This window comes from Oncorhynchus mykiss, chromosome 4, assembly GCF_057628025.1.
Source record: "Oncorhynchus mykiss isolate SJ-2025 chromosome 4, ASM5762802v1, whole genome shotgun sequence".
Lineage (NCBI taxonomy): Eukaryota > Metazoa > Chordata > Actinopteri > Salmoniformes > Salmonidae > Oncorhynchus > Oncorhynchus mykiss.
This window is the reverse complement of record NC_143025.1, coordinates 45,717,826-45,738,886: the sequence shown is the minus strand read 5'-3', so window position 1 is coordinate 45,738,886 and position 21,061 is coordinate 45,717,826. Positions and strand designations below refer to the sequence as shown.

At 40.7% G+C, this 21,061-nt stretch overlaps 1 protein-coding gene across 2 annotated transcripts in view; it reads left to right on the top strand.

Moving 5' to 3' along the window:
* LOC110521873 (voltage-gated potassium channel KCNC1) overlaps nt 1-20,167 on the top strand; it is a 155,933-nt gene extending 135,766 nt beyond the window's left edge. The window contains exon 4 of one of the 2 annotated variants that reach the window (XM_036968949.2): nt 17,776-20,167. In XM_036968949.2, coding sequence (XP_036824844.2) covers nt 17,776-17,789 — 14 coding nt within the window. In that variant the 3' untranslated portion in view covers nt 17,790-20,167. Of the gene's footprint in view, nt 1-9,245; nt 10,175-17,775 lie in introns of those variants that run through there. The other variant, XM_036968947.2, reaches the window with a different exon arrangement.
* The last annotated feature ends 894 nt before the right edge of the window (nt 20,168-21,061 follow it).

The following is a 21,061-nucleotide window of genomic DNA, read 5'->3' as shown; positions in this document are numbered from 1 at the left end:
CATCATGGTTTGGGCCTGCTTTTCTTCAGCAGGGACAGGGAAGATTGTTAAAATTGATGGGAAGATGGATGGAGCCAAATACAGGACCATTCTGGAAGAAAACCTGATGGAGTCTGCAAAAGACCTGAGACTGGGACGGAGATTTGTCTTCCAACAAGACAATGATCCAAAACATAAAGCAAAATCTACAATGGAATGGTTCAAAAATAAACATATCCAGGTGTTAGAATGGCCAAGTCAAAGTCCAGACCTGAATCCAATCGAGAATCTGTGGAAAGAACTGAAAACTGCTGCTCACAAATGCTCTCCATCCAACCTCACTGAGCTCGAGCTGTTTTGCAAGGAGGAATGGGAAAAAATGTCAGTCTCTCGATGTGCAAAACTGATAGAGACGTACCCCAGGCGACTTACAGCTGTAATCGCAGCAAAAGGTGGCGCTACAAAGTATAAACTTAAGGGGGCTGAATAATTTTGCACGCCCAATTTTTCAGTTTTTGATTTGTTAAAAAGTTTGAAATATCCAATAAATGTCGTTCCACTTCATGATTGTGTCCCACTTGTTGTTGATTCTTCACAAAAAAATACAGTTTTATATCTTTATGTTTAAAGCCTGAAATGTGGCAAAAGGTCGCAAAGTTCAAGGGGGCCGAATACTTTCGCAAGGCACTGTATAGACATAGATATTGGGACCCCAGTGTTGACTCCCCTCAATCTAACATAAGCACCAGTGATATGGCTTTCAATCTTCTTCCCATTAAGCTTTTCCATTTTCAGAATCTTCTCTTGCTGAGCCTGGCTACCACACAATATTAACAATCTACAGTTGAAGTCGGAAGTTTACATACGCTTAGGTTGGAATCATTAAAATTCATTTTTCAACCACTCCACACATTTCTTGTTAACACACTATAGTTTTGGCAAGTCGGTTAGGACATCTACTTAGTTCATGACACAAGTAAATTTCCAAACAATTGTTTACAGACAGATTATTTCACTTATAATTCACTGTATCACAATTCCAGTGGATGGGAAGTTTACATACACTAAGTTGACTGTGCCTTTAAACAGCTTGGAAAATTCCAGAAAATGATGTCATGGCTTTAGAAGCTTCTGATAGGCTAATTAACATAATTTGAGTCAATTGGAGGTGTACCTATGGATGTATTTCAAGACCTGCCTTCAAACTCAGTGCCTCTTTGCTTGACATCATGGGAAATCAAAAGAAATCAGCCAAGACCTCAGAAAAAAAATTGTAGACCTCCACAAGTCTGGTTCATCCTTTACAAATGCCTGAAGGTATCACGTTCATCTGTACAAACAATAGTACGCAAGTATAAACACCATGGGACCACGCAGCCATCATACCACTCAGGAAGGAGACGCGTTCTGTCTCCTAGAGATGAACGTACTCTGGTGCAAAAAGTGCAAATCAATCCCAGAACAACAGCAAAGGACCTTGTGAAGATGCTGGAGGAAACAGGTACAAAATATCTATATCCACAGTAAAATGAGTTATTTAATGACATAACCTGAAAGGCTGCTCAACAAGGTAGAAGCCACTGCTCCAAAACCACCATTTAAAAAAGCCAGAGTGCGGTTTGCAACTGTACATGGAGACAAAGATTGTACTTTTTGGAGAAATGTCCTCTGGTCTGATGAAACAGAAATATAATTATTTGGCCATAATGACCATCGTTATGTTTAGAGGAAAAAGGGGGATGCTTGCAAGCCGAAGAACATTATCCCAACTGTGAAGCGCGGAGGTGGCAGCATCATGTTGTGGGGGTGTTTGGTTGCAGGAGGGACTGGTGCACTTCACAAAATAGATGGCATGAGGTAGGAAAATTATGTGGATACATTGAAGCAACATCTCAAGACATCAGTCAGAAATGTAAAGCTTAGTCGCAAATGGGTCTTCCAAATGGACAATGACCCCAAGCATACTTCCGAAGTTGTGGCAAAATGGCTTAAGGACAACAAAGTCAAGGTATTGGAGTGGCAATCACAAACCCATGACCTCAATCCCATAGAAAATTTGTGGGCAAAACTGAAAAAGCGTGCGTGAGCAAGGAGGCCTATAAACCTGACTCAGTTACACCAGCTTTCTCAGGAGGAATGGACCAAAAGTCACCCAACTTATTGTGGGAAGCTTGTGGAAGGCTACCTGAAATGTTTGACCCAAGTTAAACAATTTAAAAGCAATGCTACCAAATACTAATTGAGTGTATGTAAACGTCTGACCCACTGCGAATGTGATGAAAGAAGTAAAAGCTGAAATAAATCATTCTCTCTACTATTATTCTGATGTTTCACATTCTTAAAATAAAGTGGTGATCCTAACTGACCTAAGACGGGGAATTTTTACTAGGATTAAATGTCAGGAATTGTGAAACTGAGTTTAAATGTCTTTGGCTAAGGTGTCTGTAAACTTCTGACTTCAACTGACCATTTCCAATGAACCGAGCTAATTTGACCTACCTCTTTTTCTACGGCATTAGTTAGTCAGGGTGTAAATGAGGCCCTGTTGTCTCATAAAACCCTGTAACTGCTTTCCACTCCGACACATTATTACTTTTGCTTCCTACCTACCTTGGCGCTCTTTATGCTTTCTTAACTAAACGCTCCACTGCTTTCAGTATCAGGATCTCTCTTCTTCCTATGTCTTTCCACTACAGACCATTTCAGTCCTTAACCCTCATCCTCCCGCTCCATACCATCAGAACTGACACCCATATTGTTCGCATTCTAGCACAGCTGTTGCTTCACCCGCTTTTTCTCCATTTCGTCTGCACTACTCGCCACCTTTTCCAACTTCCAGACACCACACACTACACCTAGATGATTGCACCGGTTTTCAATGTCTATGGACTGCACTCATTGAGCAGTGATCGCGGCTGTACGATAGTTCTACCTCAACCTTCATCAACATAACGATAAAACACTTCAACTGGTGCAATACTTCCACAAACAATTGGTACAAATACAACATATTTTAGACCATGCCTCCAAATATGCTAATGAGCCTCACCAGCACATTGCCCCCACCTACATTTCAAAGTGCAGTGAGGTAATTTTACAACAATAACACCTTAATTCAACTGTAAAAAAGCAAGCGTTTAAAGTGAAATGGGTTCTCATGCACAAAATGCGTGTCAGCCAATGAAAAGCGTTGATTTACTTGCATGTGATCAAACACTAAATTGTAGCTGGTCCCATCAGATAATATGGTACAAATTAACTCTAAGTTAACTTAAACAGGTGGTACTGATTATACCCTGGCACAGTTGCGTCAGCCAATTAAAATCGTCAAAGTAGTTGGACGCGTTCCAACACTTGTTCATGGATGGAAGTGTCCTTAACATAACTAAGTCCAACAGATCTGATCGTCAAAGCAACTATCACATGTATTTGACTGACTGGTCAAATTGCTCTCTGTGTAAAGTGACTAGTTCACGTAATTGTCACATGTTGATGTTGATTTACATGTATTGTGTTAGTGTTAGTGCTTGACTTGGACTAAAATAGGTGCCGGTACTGTATATATTTAAGTGCAGGAACTGTACAATACTTTTGAGCTAATATTTGATAAGGGGTGCAGGAACTCAAGCATGAGAACATTTGAGGTGCAAGTACTCAGTTCTGGTGAGCTCCTGCCCAAGTCAAGCACTGCTATTGTGTTGAAAAGGGACGTACAGCCAAGATTAAGATTATTAAGATTATGAATGAATTTAAGAAGGAGCTACCTTCTTCAGCATTGCACACAAACACACTGCTATTGTCTAATAATGATATTGCGTAGGCTATATTACATGGACGTGTACACCTAAATGTAGGGCTACAATGTTTTATAGGCTGTGCGTGATTAGAATCATCCACTTCAACAATAACACCTTAATTCAACTGTAAAAAAGCAAGCGTTTAAAGTGAAATGGGTTCTCATGCACAAAATGCGTGTCAGCCAATGAAAAGCGTTGATTTACTTGCATGTGATCAAACACTAAATTGTAGCTGGTCCCATCAGATAATATGGTACAAATTAATAGGCTGTGCGTGATTAGAATCATCCACTTCAACAATAACACCTTAATTCAACTGTAAAAAAGCAAGCGTTTAAAGTGAAATGGGTTCTCATGCACAAAATGCGTGTCAGCCAATGAAAAGCGTTGATTTACTTGCATGTGATCAAACACTAAATTGTAGCTGGTGCAGGAACTCAAGCATGAGAACATTTGAGGTGCAAGTACTCAGTTCTGGTGAGCTCCTGCCCAAGTCAAGCACTGCTATTGTGTTGAAAAGGGACGTACAGCCAAGATTAAGATTATTAAGATTATGAATGAATTTAAGAAGGAGCTACCTTCTTCAGCATTGCACACAAACACACTGCTATTGTCTAATAATGATATTGCGTAGGCTATATTACATGGACGTGTACACCTAAATGTAGGGCTACAATGTTTTATAGGCTGTGCGTGATTAGAATCATCCACTTCAACAATAACACCTTAATTCAACTGTAAAAAAGCAAGCGTTTAAAGTGAAATGGGTTCTCATGCACAAAATGCGTGTCAGCCAATGAAAAGCGTTGATTTACTTGCATGTGATCAAACACTAAATTGTAGCTGGTCCCATCAGATAATATGGTACAAATTAATAGGCTGTGCGTGATTAGAATCATCCACTTCAACAATAACACCTTAATTCAACTGTAAAAAAGCAAGCGTTTAAAGTGAAATGGGTTCTCATGCACAAAATGCGTGTCAGCCAATGAAAAGCGTTGATTTACTTGCATGTGATCAAACACTAAATTGTAGCTGGTCCCATCAGATAATATGGTACAAATTAACTCTAAGTTAACTTAAACAGGTGGTACTGATTATACCCTGGCACAGTTGCGTCAGCCAATTAAAATCGTCAAAGTAGTTGGACGCGTTCCAACACTTGTTCATGGATGGAAGTGTCCTTAACATAACTAAGTCCAACAGATCTGATCGTCAAAGCAACTATCACATGTATTTGACTGACTGGTCAAATTGCTCTCTGTGTAAAGTGACTAGTTCACGTAATTGTCACATGTTGATGTTGATTTACATGTATTGTGTTAGTGTTAGTGCTTGACTTGGACTAAAATAGGTGCCGGTACTGTATATATTTAAGTGCAGGAACTGTACAATACTTTTGAGCTAATATTTGATAAGGGGTGCAGGAACTCAAGCATGAGAACATTTGAGGTGCAAGTACTCAGTTCTGGTGAGCTCCTGCCCAAGTCAAGCACTGCTATTGTGTTGAAAAGGGACGTACGTACAGCCAAGATTAAGATTATTAAGATTATGAATGAATTTAAGAAGGAGCTACCTTCTTCAGCCTTGCACACAAACACACTGCTATTGTCTAATAATGATATTGCGTAGGCTATATTACATGGACGTGTACACCTAAATGTAGGGCTACAATGTTTTATAGGCTGTGCGTGATTAGAATCATCCACTTCATCACATGCGTTTTGAATCGAGCATCAAGAACCGGCAGTCAACAGGTTTTTGTTGTTGTAAGGACCCCATTTATATTTCCCCCATAAAAGCACATAGATGCGTGTGAAACTGGTAAACAAAAACGCGGGGTTTTGTCATGTATGCAATAACGTGAAAATGGTGTCTTACGTTAGTAGTAGCTAGTAGCCTAATCAAGGATGCATCAGTGCAATATTGGCACACAACATTTTGCTACAGTAGTACATCTCGAATTTGTAGGTTTAAAATATCCCTCTAGTGTCTAGGGTTGACCTATTTTAAGAAATGACATTGGTTGGTCGATATAAAGTCTAAGATCTTTTATAGGTTGATGAAGAAGTTGTGCCAGGACATAATCAGTACGATTCGTTGAGGTTAGTATATGTGCTAGGTTATCTAATGGGACCAGAACAATTTTGCGTCACATGCAAGTAAATAAACAATTTTCATTGGCTGAAACACATTTTGTACGTGAGAACCCATTTAACTTGAAATGCTTGCTTATGTTAACAAGTATGGCCCCACTGTATTTTTACTGCAACTCTGTAGCAGATAACTTCTACTTATAGGATACTTCCGGCACATCTGTAGTATCCTATAAGTATAACTGTAGCACCTGTCATTGGTTCTATCTGGAACCAGAGGGTTCTTCATGAGAGTGTTCTAAATGGAAATCAAAAGGTTCCCCTACAGAGACAAATCAAAGGGTTCTACATGGCACCCAACGGTCCTGAACAGTCATTCTGAAAAGTACCTTTTCTCTCATGGCTAACTACCAGGAAGTTTTAAAGACAGGATGAGTGGGTGGGGAGCTTATATTCATGAGCTCGCCTTGACTGACAGCTCTACGCCTATGTCAAGAAGCAACTTGGATGCAATGAGCAGCATTGCAGTAATATCACATCAAGCTAATTTAGTGATTCACAAAGCAACTCAAACGTTGAATTAAAAAAAATATATACATCTCCCATTTGGGATGTCTCTCGTGATGCGGTTCACAGCAGCACTGACGGATGTGTTGACTTGACAACTGAGTCACAGTTTTGAACAACCCTCATCTTCTAAACCCTGGCAGTCATTCTGAATGCAGACTGTGGGAATCCGCTCTGGTTGGATTCCAATAGGAATTAAACATCACTTTGTAAGCCAGCATAATGTGACTTGATGCTGGTTTTGCTTCAGCTTATGCTGGTCACCAGCAAAAACACAATGAAGGCTGGTCATCAGCGAAAACACAATGAAGGCTGGTCACCAGCAAAAACACAATGAAGGCTGGTCATCAGCGAAAACAGAACAGAAACACAACAAAGGCTGGTCTGTCAGCATAACCAGCTAGACCATGCTGGTCAGACCAGGGGCGGCAGGGTAGCCTAGTGGTTAGAGCGTTGGACTAGTAACCGGAAGGTTGCGAGTTCAAACCCCCGAGCTGACAAGGTACAAATCTGTCGTTCTGCCCCTGAACAGGCAGTTAACCCACTGTTCCCAGGCCGTCATTGAAAATAAGAATTTGTTCTTAACTGACTTGCCTGGTTAAATAAAGGTGAAATAAAAAAATAAATAAATAAAGACCAACTTGACCAGCACTGACCAGTATGGACCAGCATAGACCAGCTTGAAATGTATGCTGGTCTATGCTGTTTAATTTCAGCAGGGCTGCAGGTTTCATACAGAATGTTGATGCTGTATTTTAAGGGTAGATGTGGTTTTACTAAATCAAAATATCCAATGACAATGTCTGCGAGACCTTGTATACAGTGTAAACCACGGTGTGGTCTTTATCTGTGATTGATTGAATTGGATCCCAATTTTACGGTTGATGACATGTGCTGTGACTGCCTTTTCGCCCTCATTCATTCCTGCCCAAGAACACATTCTCTATTATCAGTAACGATGGAACAAAGTAATTCATGACAACAAAAACAGCACAAAGAAAGGACACATTAGGATGAGATGTGGCTGCTTTGAGTTTAGAGAACAGAGGATGATCAAACCTATCCTGTTATGCCACCTATTACCTGATGATTCTACTTCTTGGTCATGTGTGGTGAGGTTTATATCCAGATTGCTGCTCTATTGTAACTTCACAACACATACAGACAACACAAAGTGTCATCTCTTACATGGGTGGTGTTAGATTTTGGCTTGCTCTTAAAGGGGTGGTGTTAGATATTGGTCATGTTCCCCTGCTCAGATGTTGCTGACAGCACCGTCAATGATGTGGCACGCAACCATTGGTTGATGCATGCAACGTCTGAGCAGGGGAATGTGACCTTTGGCTCACTCTTAAAGGGATGATGTTAGAATTTGGCTCACTCTTAAAAGGTGGTTGAATTTAGACTCACCCTTAAAGGGGTGGTGGGAGTAATGCAAATTCAAACACTAATCTAGCGTAATAATATGTGCATAGAGGCTATCCACAACATGAAGCTGTGTTTTATGTTTACGTTCTACTACATCGCTGGGAAGGAGGAGGAGGAAGGGAAGAAGGCAGGCTTGGACCATGAGAGGAAGTATGGGCCTGCATTCACAAATCGTCTCAGAGTAGGAGTGCTGATCTCTGATCAGTTCACCTCTGGACATTCAAATATTATATTATTAATTTTATTTGCTTTGATCTAAAGGTCAAATTGATCCGAGATCATTACTACTGTGATGGGGGCTCTGAGAGGTAGGTGTAAAGGGTGAATAAGGGGGAGGCAGCCAGGTTCTGTTGGGCCCGGTGAAGCTGCCAGTGTTTTCATACAATCTTCAGACACACACACACACACACACAGTAAATGTTCTGCTTATGTTTCTGTTCCCAAATCCTGACGACTTCACCAGGTCCAAGTTGGTCACGTTGTTATTCTGGGGAGGTGCTGAATAGAGCTTTGACTGTATGTACTGTTGCCCTGTCCCCCTGTCTGTCTGAAGTCTGTCTTTCTGGAGGTTTAGAATTCAGTGTTGGAGGCTAAAACATCTGGATGCTGAGTCTGCCCTCTCGCTCTCTCTCTCCTTTTTCTAAGAGACAAATGAGTGTTCTTCCCTCTCTTTGTGTATACCAGAGGGAGCTAAAAGTCACTGGAGCTTGACACCAGCTGTTTTATCCATCAGTACTCTCCCCTCTACTATGTTCTACTGTACTCTACTGTGTTGTACTTTACTGTGTTGTACTGTGTATGCTGACACTACACTACTAAAGCACCATTTTGTATTGATGTGGCAAGATTTTGATGACATATTTTCATAACTCATTTTCCTGTTTTGTCCTGTCTCTCCCGTCTGTCTGTCTCTGTCTGTCTTTCTCTCTGTCCCTTGTCTGTCTGTTTGTTTTCTTTGGCCTTAAAACCTGATTTGAATTTTCGGTTTGACTGTTGATTTGACTTGATTTGGTATGATTTGGGTTTTAATTGTTTTTGTTTTTTTTAAACTTTTTATTCATAACAATTGTTATTCCTTGCTATTTCTAACCCATTATATATTTTAACACCACATCTTTGTCATCCAAATTATATCCATGTCCTCCTTAAACATGAACAAATAACATAATAATCATTAAAACATTGAAATGAACAACAAATTTTTATGCAATTTTACTTCATATTTATTTTGCACCAAATGTCCTGCTTTTAAACTGTTTTGAACCCTAAAACTACTTTTCCCAAAACACCACTGTTGATAACCCCTGTCACCTCTACGGTAACCCCTTGACCTCTAACCTAATGTAACCCTGTAACCATGACAACCCGCTCACCACAGCAACAGGCTATGAGAAGTCCCGCAGCCTCAATAACATTTCGGGCATGTCAGGAGCGCCTATGCGCCTCACCCCCATCACCAACCCTTTCGAGCCCCCGGGAACCAACCTCCGCCGCTGTCACTCCCCCATCCCCTCCATTTTGTAGCGTCATGATGTGGAGAAGCAAGCCAACAAGTCAACTACAGAAGCAGCATCAGGAAAGAGAGACATACCAACACCACTGTAATCCCAGTACTCCCACTGATATTAGTCCTATAGTGATAATGATAATGAACTGTAGGGGGTGCCATTTAGCCACATGTAATAATGTTCTTCATTGAAAGCCAGGTGTATAAGCATCCAGTGTATAAGGGACTTAGTGGATATTTTTGCTATTCATTCTAAGACTACAGGCACTTTCCCACCACATGCAATGTGCAATATGTTAAGCCGAAGCAAAATGTTAAGAGGTATTCGGTGTTAGTCTCCAGCAATGTTACACCTGATGGAGCAATGAGAACCCGCACACACACACACATCAACACACACGTATACTCGCTCTCTCTTTCTCTCTCACACAAACACACACACACGTATACTCTCACACACCTGCCTTATTAACAGGGATTGAGTGTAGGTTAGCGATTTAGACTGATAAATAATGTAGTGAGCTAAAATAGCAGGCCTCCCTGTATTATAGTAAATGTGTGCTGTTTTTGCACTCTGTATTACCACTAATCCTAAAGAGCTCCTTAGTCAAATGAGACTTCCTCTAATACTCTACACCCCCACACGTCATCAAGCCTCAACAAAAAAAACATCCACTCACACACACACACCTCTTGTATTTGGGAGAAGAACATACTTACACTAACTAACACCAACAAAATATCTAATATATACTAAAATGCATGCATTCGTTTTTTGAAGAAAAAAATCAAACGAAAAACAGTAGGAATAAAAAAATCACACAAAGAAATTCTTATATTTAACAGAAAATCTTTGACAAGAAAAGAGGCAAGCCCAAAATAAGAAAGGTATTTTTTAGTATCACCCATAAAACTGTACTGGTTAGTGCTAGATCTCCCAGGGGAGCTGACTCATTGGACCGTTAAATGTGTTTCTGTGTGCTGAAAATAGACTGTATCACACACACCACACACTTATAGAGACTCACCGACCGATCAAACAGCAATGTATTATTTTAAAAGCTGGGGGGGGGGGGGGGGGGGGGGTTGCTAGAGAGTTGTATTATACTAGCGTTCATTCACTCCTACTATTATTATCATTATCATTATTGATATTATCAGTGCCATGTAGAGAGCTGGAGAGAACGCAAAGCGTTCTGGGGCTTTTGTGCAATACACAGACTCTGATGAAAGCCTGAACAACAACCATCATTGTTTTAAAGAAGAGCATCCTAACCCACAGAGAGGGAGGACATAATAACAAACTATTTTTATAATGGTTGTGAGGATTAAAGGGCAGAAGGGATGGAGGGATTCGCTCTTCTTTCTCTAGGGGGCGACGTTAGGGGTGGTAGAATAGAAGAGGTGGGGGGTGGGACTCTCATTCCCATTGGTCGGGAGCAGTAAAAGGGGAGGGGCCATTTAATATATACCAGCCCTACCGGCCATCCCTGCCCTCTTGTATGCAGGTGTGTAAAATTAAATGTAGCTCCTTTCTCTTTTTCTAAATATGGCTCCTCAGAAATCAATCTGTACACATATCAAACTATACAGTCTGCACATGTCAGTGTCAGGTGGGTGTGGCTATACTCAGAAGTGGCTTTGGGTCACCCGTTAGACGAGAGATCAATTTCGGTCTTATTCATATTCATAAATGATCTCCCTCTACTTCCTCAATCCTTCGTTGTCTTCCTGTATCGAGCATTTCACCACATCGCCACACTCACAATGACTCTTATGATTTGAGTGTAGTGATTTTTTCAGTTTTCTTTTTTCTCTTTTGTCCTTTTTGACCCTCCCACCCCCCACCTCCCACCCCCCACCTCCCGGTCCTGGCTGCTGAACCATCGCACCTCACATAAAAAGAGGGCACCGTGAATGGAGGATGGACTGACAGCGCTTGGTAGAAGAACAGAACGAATCAATGACAAAATGAACAAAAAAGGCAATATACATATATAGAAATATGCAATGTATAGAAATATATTTGTATCTATGTATAGTTAATCCTATGGAGATGTGCTGTATGCTGTATATCTGTGGCACACATGGGAGTTGTGTGGTTTTGTGTGCACAGACATGCATCTACCTCTGGCCCAAGATGCAAGAGTGCCAATTCATCAGAATTACAGATCATTCCTTTCTTTCTCACTGTTTTCTGGGGGGGGGGGGGGGGGGGGGGAAATTAAGTGTTGAAGGAGGACAAATGTTTTCTCTCCATACCAGTCATTAGAAAAAAAAAGAGACCAAAACTTCTTAAAATCCTGATTTCTTTTGAAATTGTTTGTTGAAATGTAGAAGATGACGAGGTTATAGTGACAACGTTAAAAACATCCTATCTTGATATACCCAATGTCGACATTTCAATTATTGTCATTCTTATGGATTGTATATTTTTCATTTAAGCGGTTGATTTACACAAATGTTTATTTTTGTATTTTCCGATGTTACCGTCGATTTTATTATTGATATTTATTGGCATCGAATGTTGCAATGGATTAAGGTAATGCTTATGTCTCTAACTGGTTGCATCCAGTTCTGTTGCTTGAAATTTGTCCGGTTGATTTTATGTGATTTTTTTGGTTTGACATTCCCATTTCTCCCCCTCCTCATCTCTCACTCTGCCACCTGCTCCTCTCTCACTAGAGACAGAGGGTTGTGTAAGGACTGAAGGTGACATCTTTTCACATTTCGCAGAAAGTGCATTCTCTATCACCAACATTAGCATTAGCCATATACAGGTGTGGACTGTATACACTCTAGATAGCGTTAAGCTAAAAAGCCTATTAGGGCAACCTCGTTAAGCGAGCGAAGCAACAAAAAAAATACAATAAGAGAAAACCGTTAGATAATTCAAAGCTCAAGACTCATTAGGATGAGAACTGTATCCTCTACAGGCTCAAGTGATGCTGTGAGGAGGTTTAACGTTTATTAGATTAGAATATGAACTGTTGTCGTGAGTCACATGACATAGCTCCATATCTGCACTTCATATCTGTACTTATCCGATAGTAGCCTGATGGCCAGTCGGTTCGTGCTCTATTACCAAGTCCTTGTCACTCATTGTCACATTAGCTTGCCAATGACATGGGAGTTGGCTAGACAGCACAAACAGATCTGGGACCATGCTAATCTAATAGTAGTGCGCGAGAATCTGAAAAGCCTTCATCTGTGTTGAGTTTGAGGTGGGAGTGTCAGGGAGGGTGACAGCTTGATCTATAACTATGGTTGGTGTGGATTCCATTTTGATTGCAGTCAATTCAGGAGATGCATTGAATCTCAATTAATTAATTGAAAATTGCTTGTTATATTAAATGTCGGATTGTTTTCAATTCATGGTTTGCATTTTTTATTCACCTCCAGAGTTGATATAATATAAATGGAATTCACCCCAACTTGCACTAGTACTCTACACCCAGAGTAATAAATATGATCATATAGTTAGTTATATATGGTAGTATACATATATTCCATATATATGGTTTTGCTGACACCCAGACACCAGTCTACAAACTACCAAATCAATATTTTCTAATGTTCTCTCTTCATCCCTACATCCCTCCCTTCCTCCGCTGTCTTCTCCCTTGATCTAGTGCTTTGGGTGTTTGTTCTTTAATTCTAGGAATTCTTCTTATACCTGTTATTGGTCCAAATGTTCTGTACAGTTGTAAAGTTTTGACTTATTTCAATCTGCATGGGGTTTCCATTGCAAGCAATAAGGAATTGATATGTCTATATCCAAAATCAAGGAAATGTGATTTGAGAAGACATCAGATTTGATCATGAGCTTAATGATTGTGTATATATTTACTGTATATATTAAGTGCATATGAATGTGTATATTTCTATACACAACATATAGACTAACAGCATGCTATTACGGGGGGGAAAGCACTCACCTTTCACAGTTTTGTCTGAGAAGAGTTGAGTTTATATATATGCATGTTAAGATGTTATAGGGTGGAAGAGACCATTGGTACCCAAATGGGGAGGGGGTTTGGGAAAGTTGTATTTTTTAACGATGGGGAAGGGTAACCAGTGGTCTTGTGTAGCTGCTCTGTTATTTCTTATAGACCTTACCAGACTAACTGGTAATAATAATTACTTTATGATTTATAATTGTTGTTATCTTTTTACAGAGAACTATTCTGAGAGCCCAGTGCTTATCAGGTATATGCAAAAAGAAGCAGTAACTGTGAATTAATACTAGAGAAAAAAATGATCTACTTCTTCCTTTTTCCACGTTAATCAAAACACGTCTTCAAAACTCAAAATGTCCCTCCGTGAAACCACATCGGCCAAAGCCCACCCAAACCTCACCGACTTTTCAACACACTTCATCACTTTCACTCCTCTCTGTTCTCCCTCTCTCTTGTTCCATCAATCCATCCTGTCCTGGCCCCCTCTTGCTTGAAATATCCTGAGGTACAGTACATACCCAACATTTAGGGGTTTAGCGTTTGAAAGTAACAGAAATTACTAGTTTTGAGCAGGTTCCAAATTCCCCTAACCTCCCCTATGGGGAGGGAAAGCTCACACAACATTTGCATTATTAGTGATCCTTTCTTTTGATAATAAGTAACCACAAGGTGTAGCAAAACGAAGTAGCATTTAAATGCACATCATATCCAAGGTTACAGGTTATTAGTTTATGACACATATTGAGTCAAAGCAGATAGCAAAATTAACCTTAACTGTCACTAACAATCTACAAATAGACTACACTTCCCCCCTGGAGGTAGAATTCACACGTAACCAACCGTAGGCTACAGACAGATACACGACTCATTGTTGAGCAAAAATACTTATGCTAGGTCCTTCTGCATCCTGCACATTTTTTAAACTTAGGTTGCATCTGAAATGGCACCCTACTCCCTATTTAGTGCTTTTCTGCATCTGAAATGGCACCCTACTCCCTATTTAGTGCTTTGCTGCATCTGAAATGGCACCCTGCTCCCTATTTAGTGCTTTTCTGCATCTGCAATGGCACCCTAATCCCTATATAGTGCACTACTTTTGACCAGAGCCCTATTATAGGGAATAGGAATAGTCAATGCCCACTGGGCACAACGTGGAATAGATATTGAATTGACGCCTGTGACCGATTGGTGGTGACTTTTCCCCCATTGTCACTGGGACAGGAGGGTGCTGCTCTTTGACAAGCAGTACGAGGCGAGCATGTGACATTCTAGAATGGATCAGTAGAGGTTGTTGTGATAGGTGGTTATTTTGCTCATTATTGACGGTCAAGTTGATGGTTTAGTTAGTGGTTTCAGTTAGTAGAGTGATGTTCAGGTCTATGTATCAAAGCATGTTTTTGTTCAATCATTGCAGGTAAAAAAAAAAAAAAAACTCTGGGAAGATGTTCTTCAGACACTTTTTAACCAATCCTAAGAAGGGAGAATGACTTTAAGATGCTAAAATGGAGGATGTTTGTAGTCTAGCCATCAACTGACGTAAAAATGAATTTAATAATATCATCAGTGCAATGTTTTTGACTACACCTCTGTCTTCCCCCTTTTCCACATTTCCCCTTTCCCTCTTCGTCAGTCTCCCTCCATTCACAACTCAGGTATATTTCTCTCTATGTTGGTTTAAATCAGTGCTTCCAGACGTAATGTCTATCAGAGCCGAACAGAGAGAAGGTTTGAAATGTTTTGCTTCCTCTTTACTGTATGTATGGACCTGTAAATATTGTATGACCTCATCCCAGCTCACCTATGTACCCTGTTATGTGATTCTGAGATTGTTTTGTCCCTCCACTCTCCTCTCCCTCCGACACACGTTTCACCCCATCTCCACCTCTCCACCTTCTCTTATTCTTTTTTTAATTGGTATTTTGAGATGTGCTATCTCTACTGCTTCTATTACAAAACCCCAAAATGAAACAACCCCCACCATAAACGTTAAAGTTCCATCTTCCCTAAAGGTGGATTACAAACGTCTCCCGAGGATAGGAAATGGACAGAAAGACTGTCCGACATTACGTATGATGTTTTGGGGGGGAAGTAGGAACTGTGTATTAAAAAAGGATTGTCATCAAAGGAAGAACCATGAAATGGAGGACAGTTTGAGGAAGAAAGAAAAATACTAAATGAGAGGAGGAAGGCAGCTGATCACTTCTCAGTGTAAGAATGTGTTTTGTCTTCTGTGTGCTGTTTCGCTCTGTGCTTCGCGTGCTGTGTTTTCGCAGTGTGTGTGTGTAACTGTGTTTTGTGTTTGCGTGTGTGTCTTGTGATTCCGTGCTTCGCCCTGTTTCATGTCTCATTTTTTCCTCCATGTTGCCTATCTGTGTGTGTGTGTGTGTGTGTGTGTGTCGGCTGTAGGCTGCCTTCATAAAGTATTCACACCCCTTGATTTATTCTACATTTTGTTGTTACAGACTGAATTCAAAATGCATTAAATATAAAGAATCTCACCCATCTGCACACAATACCCCATAATGACAAAGTGAAAACCTGTTTTTAGATTTTTTGGGCAAATTCATTTCAAATAACTTACAGAAATATGTCATTTACATAAGTATTCATATCCCATGAGTCAATACATGTTAGAATCACTTTTGGCAGCGATTACAACTGTGAGTCTTTCTGGGTAAGTCTCTAAGAGCTTTGCACAACTGGATTATACAATATTTGCAGATTATTATTTAAAAAATTGTTCAAGCTCTGTCAAGTTGGTTGTTGATCATTGCTAGACAGCCATTTTCAACCCAATTTAATCCAAAACTGTAGGCCACTCGGGAACATTGAATGTTGTCTTTGCAAGTAACTCCGGTGTATATTTGGCCTTGTGTTTTAGATTATTGTCCTGCTGAAAGGTGAATTTGTCTCCCAGTGTCTCCAGTCCATTTATTTTGATCCCCCCCAAAAAACTCCCTAGTCCTTGCCGATGACGAGCACACCCATAACCAGATTGCAGCCACCACCATGCTTGAAAATGTGAAGAGTGGTACTCAGTGATGTGTGTGTTGGATTTGCCCACAACATAGCGCGTTGTATTAAGGACACAAAGTACATTTCTTTGCTAAATTTTGTGCAGTTTTACTTTAGTGCCTTATTGCAAACAGGATGCATGTTTTGGAATATGTTTATTCTGTACAGGCTTCCTTCTTTTCACTTTGTCATTTAGGTTAGTGTTGTGGAGTAACTACAATTTTGTTGATCCATCCTCACTTTTCTCCTATCATATCCATTTTAAAGTCACCATTGGCCTCGTGGTGAAATCCCTGAGCTGTTTCCTTCCTCTCCGGCAACTGAGTTAGGAAGGATCCCTGTGTCTTTGTACTGACTGGGTGTATTGACACACCATCCAAAGTGTAGTCAATAACTTCACCACGCACAAAGGGATATTCAATGTCTTTTTTTTACCATCTACCCATTTGGAAAACCTCCCTGGTCTTTGTGGTTGAGTCTGTTTGAAATGTACTACTCGGACTGTGGGACCTTACAGATAATTAAACCCTATTATTACACACAGAGTGAGCCCATGCAACTTATTACATGACTTGTTAAGCAAATGTTTACTCCTGAACTTATTTAGGCTTGACATAACAAAGGGGTTGAACACTTATTGACTCAAGGCATTTCAGCATTTCATTTTTTATTAATTTGTAATTTGTTCTAAAAACATCATTCCAGTTTGACATTAAGGGGGATTGTGTGTAGGCCAATGACACAAAATCCCAATTTCATCCATTTTAAATTCAGGCTGTCACACAACAAAATGTGGAAAAAGTCCAGGGGTATGAATACTTTCTGAAGTGTTCTCAGTTCTTGGTCTGTGTTTAGCTAAACTAACATTCCTGGTGGGCTGTAGTCCTGTATGGGATTGACCTCCAAAATCACTGACTCTGTCCTCTTTCCTGGAAAAGCACCCTATTGGATTATGACTAACCAATGAATTAAGAGGTAGACAAACACCAGCAGACCTAACAGCCCACAAGAACTGAAACCACCCACGCCAATTGTATTGGTGTCTGTGCGTGTGTCTGTGCAAAACGTACAGGTTTTTCTGCCTTTTTCGTATTTTGTGTACATGCATGCCAGATGTGCTTTGCAAAAAACAGGTATTTTGTTTGCTTTATCGTCTATCGATCAGTTGATTCATTTGCTTTGCTTTGAACAGTTGTACTCATCATAACTAAACCCATCCAGTCATAGAATCAAACACGTGACTATAAACAAGTGAGAATGTGAAATGAATTCAAACTCCCATTCAAGCTCATGTTAGGTTAATCATATCAACTAAACTACCCTGGATCATGTAGGTTTTTAAACATCCAGTCGTAGCTGGTTGATTTTCAAGGTTTGCTGGAACTTCCACTGATTCTTCTCCTTGTTTCTCTCCTCTTTTTTTCCAGTGTTGAGTTTCTAAAATTACCCTTTCTGTCCAAGAAGAGGAACAACCTTAGGACACAATTCACCCAGAGCTCCCTACTGGATTCACTGTAGGCTGAAGGGATACGTAACCGGAGAGAGAGAGAGAGAGAGAGAGAGAGAGAGAGAGAGAGAGAGAGAGAGAGAGAGAGAGAGAAAGAAAAAAGGAGAGAGAGAGCGAAAGAAAGAAAGAGAGAACTGAAGGTGATGATGAGCGGATGATAGATAGAAGACAAAGAGAGTCAAAAAGATTTGTTCATCCCTCCACACCAGAAGCATCCTTCTTTCCTGTGGACTCCTCAGTCAGCACCATCCCTTAGAAAACAAAACTCCAGACCAACTCGTTCCTGTGGACTCCTCAGTCAGCACCATCCCTCAGAAAACAAAACTCCAGACCAACTCGTTCCTGTGGACTCCTCAGTCAGCACCATCCCTCAGAAAACAAAACTCCAGACCAACTCGTTCCTGTGGACTCCTCAGTCAGCACCATCCCTTAGAACACAAAACTCCAGACCAACTCGTTCCTGTGGACTCCTCAATCAGCACCATCCCTTAGAAAACAAAACTCCAGACCAACTCGTTCCTGTGGACTCCTCAGTCAGCACCATCCCTCAGAAAACAAAACTCCAGACCAACTCGTTCCTGTGGACTGCTCAGTCAGCACCATCCCTTAGAACACAAAACTCCAGACCAACGTGACAGACTTACAGTGACTCTGAGTACCTGGAAAAGCATCACACTGAAACACATACCTTATGTCAGCATACTTTACAGAGTCTTATTATACTAAGTCATTGACATTGAAATCCCAGACAAATAATAAAAGAAACAAACAATAGAACAGAATGCCCCTAGGAAAGAGCCAAAGGGTTATGGGATAGTAGGACAGTGTTCCACAACTTGGTTGTCATCCTACTGTGTCATAGACCATGTATGCTTTTAACCACTGTCAAATGTTCCCAAAAACAAATGACATCTTACCGGCTCTCAGATACAGTATATTAAATTGTTTTTAAATCTTCCTATTTAGTACTTCAAAGACGTCAAAGACGTACAGTAGGGTAGGCTATAAACAAGCTACTGCAGTGGTCTGAGATGACTCAACATAGTCAGCGTGGATGTGACTACAGAAAAGGAGAGCCAGGTGCTAGCCAACGGCCAAATACATTTACATCACAGTAATTGTACTGTTTTACAGCCAAACACTATGCAAAGCTATGAGGCTGAACAACCATTGCATCCAGTGACTCTTGAGTCAGCCCGCTATGGTGACACTACCTTCTTATGTTCAGTCAGTCACACCTGTTTGACTGTTTTCATCGATTTATACAGCCCTCCTCTTACCTCTCACACGAGACACACTTCAGAAGATACTGAATTATGGGCCCCAATTGTAGAGCAACCAGGCATATAGTATACCAGGCCATTGGCCATTTCATATAAACCTGTGCTTAGATCTGAAATACGATACACTCCCTGACTGACTGATGCTGACGCGTGTTCCATGAGAGTGTGTCGGCTGACCCTAACAGATCTACTCATCGACCACTTTGAAGGATTTGGACCTAAAGAAAACCAGTGTGCGCGTGGTGAGAGTGTGTGTGCTGAAGAGTTGAGGAGGACGCCAAAGGAGAGAGACACTGGAAGCATCCGCAACGCGCATGCCAAGAACGGGAAGCGACTGCTGGAAAACAAGGACATACATTGCGCTCACCTTCTCGCTCTCAATCTCCCCCTCTCTTTATCTACACCCCTCTGCATCTCAGCATTGCTCCTCTTCCGTAGCAAACTGCATGGCATGATCGAAAAAAAAACCTGAAGAACGAAACGTAGAGAACAAAAGGATGGAGAGAGAGACCAGAGAGACTTTATTTTTTAAAACCAAACAATCAAAACAATCATTGTCACATCAACCTTTTTCAAAAATATCCAATTGGTAACTATTTGCAAGTGTCAAGATAACAAATGGTCAACTGCTCGCGGAGAGAGTGGCTACTGTAAAGGTCGCTCTTCTTTCTGTAGAAAGAGCACTGCACCTCTGGGGGGGATCAGAAAGATTCGTAAGGAAGTGCGAGAAAATAGCGGGAACAGGGTGAACTTTGATAAACAATTCCGGGGAAAAAAAGTGAAAATGCATTTTTATTCCTTTGTTTACCAGCATGACTATTCTGCATGAGTCTACTTCTGCAAGCCCTCACCCCACCCCCTCCGTAAAAAAAGAGGGCTAGGAATTGAAAAAATGAACAAAATCGAGAGGAAACAAAAAATATTTATGTTATATGCAACTAATAAAAAAAAAGAAAAAGAGCAGGATTATATTAAAAAAAAAGATCTATATTTTGTTTTGGGATAATAAAAAAGGAATAACGAAAAAAATATATAGGATTGCAAGATACACATTGAACAATGTTTTCTTAGATAAATAAGATACAAACACCACCAAATCTACCAGAGATGAACTATGCGATGAACTTCCCCTGATACTACAACTACTCTACTACTACTTTGATGACTACTCTTCTTGTGCTCTGCTACTTCTTTTTCTACTGCTCTCACTCTCTGGTCCTACCGCCCTGATTGTGTCCCCTGCTGCCAATTCTCTGTCTTCCACCCCACTGTCCATCCAGGTCCCCTCTTCACTGTCTGTCTGTATAACTATGTTTATTTGGACTGTACTCAGATCCGATGGGTCATATTCACTAGGATCCAAACGGAAGCAAACTGCCCGGAACGGGAGGGACTATCCCTGAACTTGTCTAACACGTTTTCCACTGCAAAGCTGTTTGCTACGGTGTGCACTAATGAATACGACCATGATGGACTCTGTTGTTGTTCTTTCAGTCTCGTGCTCAAGGTGGGAGATGGCAGCTTCACCACCGGGACGCGGTTGTAGACTCTATAAGGTCTCGGCTAACTAATGCAGTGTAGCGATACCTAGCGGAGATCAGACCTCACACCGTCCCCAGGCTAATTGCCTACAGAGCAATGGGAGAAAGTATCTGATCAAATGAACGAGATTCGCGATGACCTAATACAATAAATTACATCGATTGGATCGTGTAGCCCAATAACACTGTAGCTAGCTATCACCTGTAGCACTGCACTGACTGGCCAGATAGTGTCATATTAGCTCAGCCCTGATATTGTAGCTGTACGATGCATAGCTTTGTACTGCTATGACATAATGTACTGTAGGCCTATTTCCATGATTATAGGGATGTGCATAACGTGTCATTGTGGCATTTAACATAATCCCCCTCTACAGCCCTT